Source organism: Solanum tuberosum, unplaced genomic scaffold (genome assembly GCF_000226075.1).
Source record: "Solanum tuberosum cultivar DM 1-3 516 R44 unplaced genomic scaffold, SolTub_3.0 scf00112, whole genome shotgun sequence".
Taxonomy (NCBI): domain Eukaryota; kingdom Viridiplantae; phylum Streptophyta; class Magnoliopsida; order Solanales; family Solanaceae; genus Solanum; species Solanum tuberosum.
In genome coordinates, this window is record NW_006239035.1 from 1358049 (window position 1) to 1362084 (window position 4036).

The following is a 4036-nucleotide window of genomic DNA, read 5'->3' on the forward strand; positions in this document are numbered from 1 at the left end:
GGGGGGGTTGGGGGGGGGGGGGGGGTCCTCTGTCCCCTTTTCTCTTTATCATAGTCATGGAGGGTCTAAATAACGTGATAACGGTGGCTAAAAATAAGGACTCTCTCAGTCTCTCAGAGGTTTTGAGGTAGCCACAAACCAAACCCAAGTCAAAATGCCAACATGGAAGTCACACACCTCCGGTATGCGGATGATACCTTGATCTTCTGTGATGTGAGGAAGGGCATATTGATCCTAAGATCAATTCTAGTGCTTTTGGAAGGAATTTCTAGACGGTATCAGCCGGAAGAAAGACAGTTGTTCCCAATCAATGAAGTCTCTAATATGTTGGAGTTGTTTGGAATTTTCAGAGGGGATGTAGGCTCCCTGCCTACTATATACCTGGGATGCCTTTAGGTGCCAAGTCAAAGGCCATGAGCATCTGGAACTCTGTGATTGAAAAGTGTGAGAAGAAGTTAAACTAGATGGAAATCTGAGTACATCTCTTTAATTCTGTTTTGGATGCTCTTCCAACCTACATGATGTTTATCTTCCCCATTCCTGATGGAGTGATACAAAGATTAGACAAGATTAAGACAGATTTTCTTTGGAAAGGGATTAAGGAAAATGACTCACTGTTCAGTACTTGATCAAATGGAAAAAGGTTCTTTGGGTAAAGAAGAAGGGTCTAGGAGTATGAAATCTGAAGATGCAAGGCAAGACACTTAAATTGAAGTGGTTATGGAGATACTCACAAGTGCCTCAAGCATACTGGGGCAAAGTAATTAAAGCTAAATATGGAGAGGAGAACAAATAGATGACAGAGGAGGTATCTACATCCTATGGTTTGCCTTTTTATTTTGACAAGGTCATTCTATGGTGTAAGGGCCCGTTTGGCTTAGCTTAAAGACAGTAGCTTTTTAAAAGTACCGTTTCCTGATATGTAAGCTTTGACAGTACATCAGCATATGAGCTTAGCTGACAGTTGGACACACAAGGATGGAACATCCAGTTTAGAAGAAATCTCAATGACTGGGAAATTGAAACTGTAACAGGTTTTTCAGCATCAACATATGAGCTTAGTTGACAGTTGGACACAACAAGGATAGAACATCCAGTTTAGAAGAAATTTCAAATTTCAATGACTGGGAAACTGAAACTGTGATAGAATTTTTCAGAGATAGCAAAGGTATGTTTAGGGTGAACTCACATAGAAGTTTTTGTACCAAGGTGGACGGCAAACACCACAATGGCCATGGAAACAAATCTGGAAAACAAAAATCGAAAATCCCCTTCAAGGTGGCATGTTTCACTTGGCTGTTGGCAAGGGACGCAATCCTGACACGAGAAAATCTCAAGAAGAGGAGGTTCTCTATGTGCTCTAGATGCTATTTGTGTGGAGAAGAGGCTGAGACAATCATCCATCTATTTTTACAGTTTAGGATAACAAACCAACTTTGGAGGATTTTTATTAGGCTCAAGGGTCTTGTCAGCCATCTGGTTTTACCGTGCAGGAGGATTTTTATCAGCCTCAGGGGTTTTGCTTAGACTATGCCTAACAAAATCACCCACCTTCTCTACTATTGGGAAGAGATAGGTGTGAGAGCTTCAGACAGAGATACATGGAGGATTGTCTCGGCTTGTATCTGCTGGACAGGATGGAGAGAGAGAGAGAACTACTAGATGTTTTGAGAGCAAAAATTGTGATCTTCAGAAGATCAAATTGAAATGTATCAGAGTTCAGACTTTTTTTCTTTCTGGTACAAACAGATGTACCTAGAGGCTAGAGGCTATGTTGCTTGGAATCTTCAAATATGTCAATGGTGCGTGTCGGATTCTTCAAAAATAGTGTATTTTCGGAGAATCTGACACGAATGCGATGCGACATTGAAAGTAAAGAGTATGCGCAACTTAGCCTAGAGGAGATACTGAATCAATTATAGAGATCCTAGGCTCTTGTTAGATTTTAGATTCAGATACTGGTTTTAGTCAATACATACAAATGTTTCTTTCTCAAAAAAAAAAAAGAAGAGAAAATAGTAAAACATTCTCTTAACATCAATCACACCTTATACCACTAGACTGAGAACCTCCACACATGTTGTGCCTCTTCATTCATTTGACTTCTCCATCTTTATTTTTAATTTCCTTCTTCTACTGCTCTAGGTTATCCTTTTTATTCTTAGAATGAAAAATACAATTTCAATACTATGAAATACAAAGCCTTTAGTTTACCACAGTTGACTTGATTATATATAGTCTCACTCAAATTCTGCGAGAAAAAAATATTTTCTCCTTCCCGATTTATGTGATACACTTCGATTGGGCACAAAATTTAAGAAAGATTTTTGAAACTTGTGGTCTAGAATAAACTATACATATTTGTGTACCTATAGATAATCTAATTGAGAGTAAAATAAGAAGTTTTTGTCGTACTTAGAAAAGGTTGGTTCTGAAGTAGGTGTCAAGCTGAGAAGAAAAAAATATTATTTCTAAATATAAAAAGTATGATTGTTTTTGGTACAGTCAAAAGTTGAGTGCATAACATAAATTACGATAGAGAGAGTACTAACCAATTAAAACACAAGAAAGTATTTTGCGGAACCGCTCAATGCATTAACCAAATACTGTGAAATAAGTAAGAAAACAATTCCCGGAAATCATTTGCTGTAGAAAACATTCTTCTTTCCAACCAAACAGACACCCAGTGAAGCTTATAAAATATTTGCTATATATACAACTTATACTTGCTCTGTTTTTGCAGTTTAGAACCGACTCTGGTAGTCAATGGAATGGGGGTTATTATGGAAGGCAGAATTATGGTGGTTATGGGTATGGCGCATCGCAAAGTCAAGATTCCATGTATGGTGCTGGAGCAGCTCATGGGGCATCCTCCAATGGCTATGGGAATCATGAGCAATCAGTTAGCTGAACTATAGTTGATTGTGCCATTTAGTTAGAGTTTGGATAAAAAATATTTTTTCTCTTTGAAGTTTATATTTGGGGGTGATTTAAATTGGTTTACAGGTTAATACTGGTTGATGAGGATTTGTGACAGGATTTCTGTTATGCTTTGATGGTTGCTAAACTTATTTGTCTCATGTTTCCATTTCCTTCTCTACTGTTGTCTCTGCTCAGCATTTTATCTTAGGTCGACTTCGTAAAGTCATCAGGGTATATGATCAAGCAAGGAGTAATGGAACAGTGTGCTGAGTTTGTGCGCAAACACAAAAATGATAGCAACAGTGGTGTATGTACTGCGGCAGGTTGATCCATTAGGATTGACATAGAAGATCATAGTTTTCCACATGGAATTTGGTTGGTTATAGTTGTCTTTGTTTGGTAAGAACCAACTTTAGCGGAAATTTTACAACTTAAGTTGGGAAGGAAAGAAAACAGAAATAGAGATTCAATTCAAGCTAGAAATATTCTGCCTGCTTTAAGAGATGCTACTATTATAACTTGTAGTAATTAAGTCTGGGCATGTGACAACAGCAAGTTTACAGTAGACGTGATTCCTTTAGTAATTTTGCTAAGGAAAGAGAATTGCATCCAAAGGTCATGAACCAGTTTTCCCTTTACTCCTTTTAGCCAACAAACAAAACGTCTAAGAAAGTAAGAGATGTTTTCATTTTATCTCTGGTGAGCTTCTTGGCCTTTGTACAATCTGAATATTCGCCGGTGTATATAGGGGGTTGAAAGAAGCTGATAGGATAGTGGCAATTGCCAGGCTAACCTCAAGTTAACTTTGCTCAGTTTTCGCTGTGACCATTGATTCCTCAGCATTGTCCCTATTATTTTGTAGTCTTTTGAGGATCCTTCAAACAAACCTCTAGTACTCTGGAGGTTGTTCTTGCTCCAATTGATTTTATTTTTGAAAAATCAAATAATTTTATCAATTTTGTATTGTGAAATAATATACTATACAATTGTTATGTTACCACCGGAACAAGGAGCATAGACGGAAGGTACTGTTTGTTTGAACAGCAGGTCCAACTTGCACTTGCTCTTCTTTAGGACTTGCCTAGCCGTGTTCTGATCATTGTTTTGACTGAGG

General features: G+C 37.9%; 1 protein-coding gene across 3 annotated transcripts in view; it reads left to right on the forward strand.

Moving 5' to 3' along the window:
- The window catches only part of LOC102577643 (DNA-binding protein-like), a 12179-nt gene extending 9099 nt beyond the window's left edge, over positions 1 to 3080 (forward strand). For 2 of the 3 annotated variants that reach the window (XM_006349565.2, XM_006349566.2), the window contains exon 6: positions 2744 to 3080. In XM_006349565.2, coding sequence (XP_006349627.1) covers positions 2744 to 2911 — 168 coding nt within the window. In that variant the 3' untranslated portion in view covers positions 2912 to 3080. 3 annotated transcript variants of the gene reach the window in all.
- Positions 3081 to 4036: the final 956 nt, after the last annotated feature.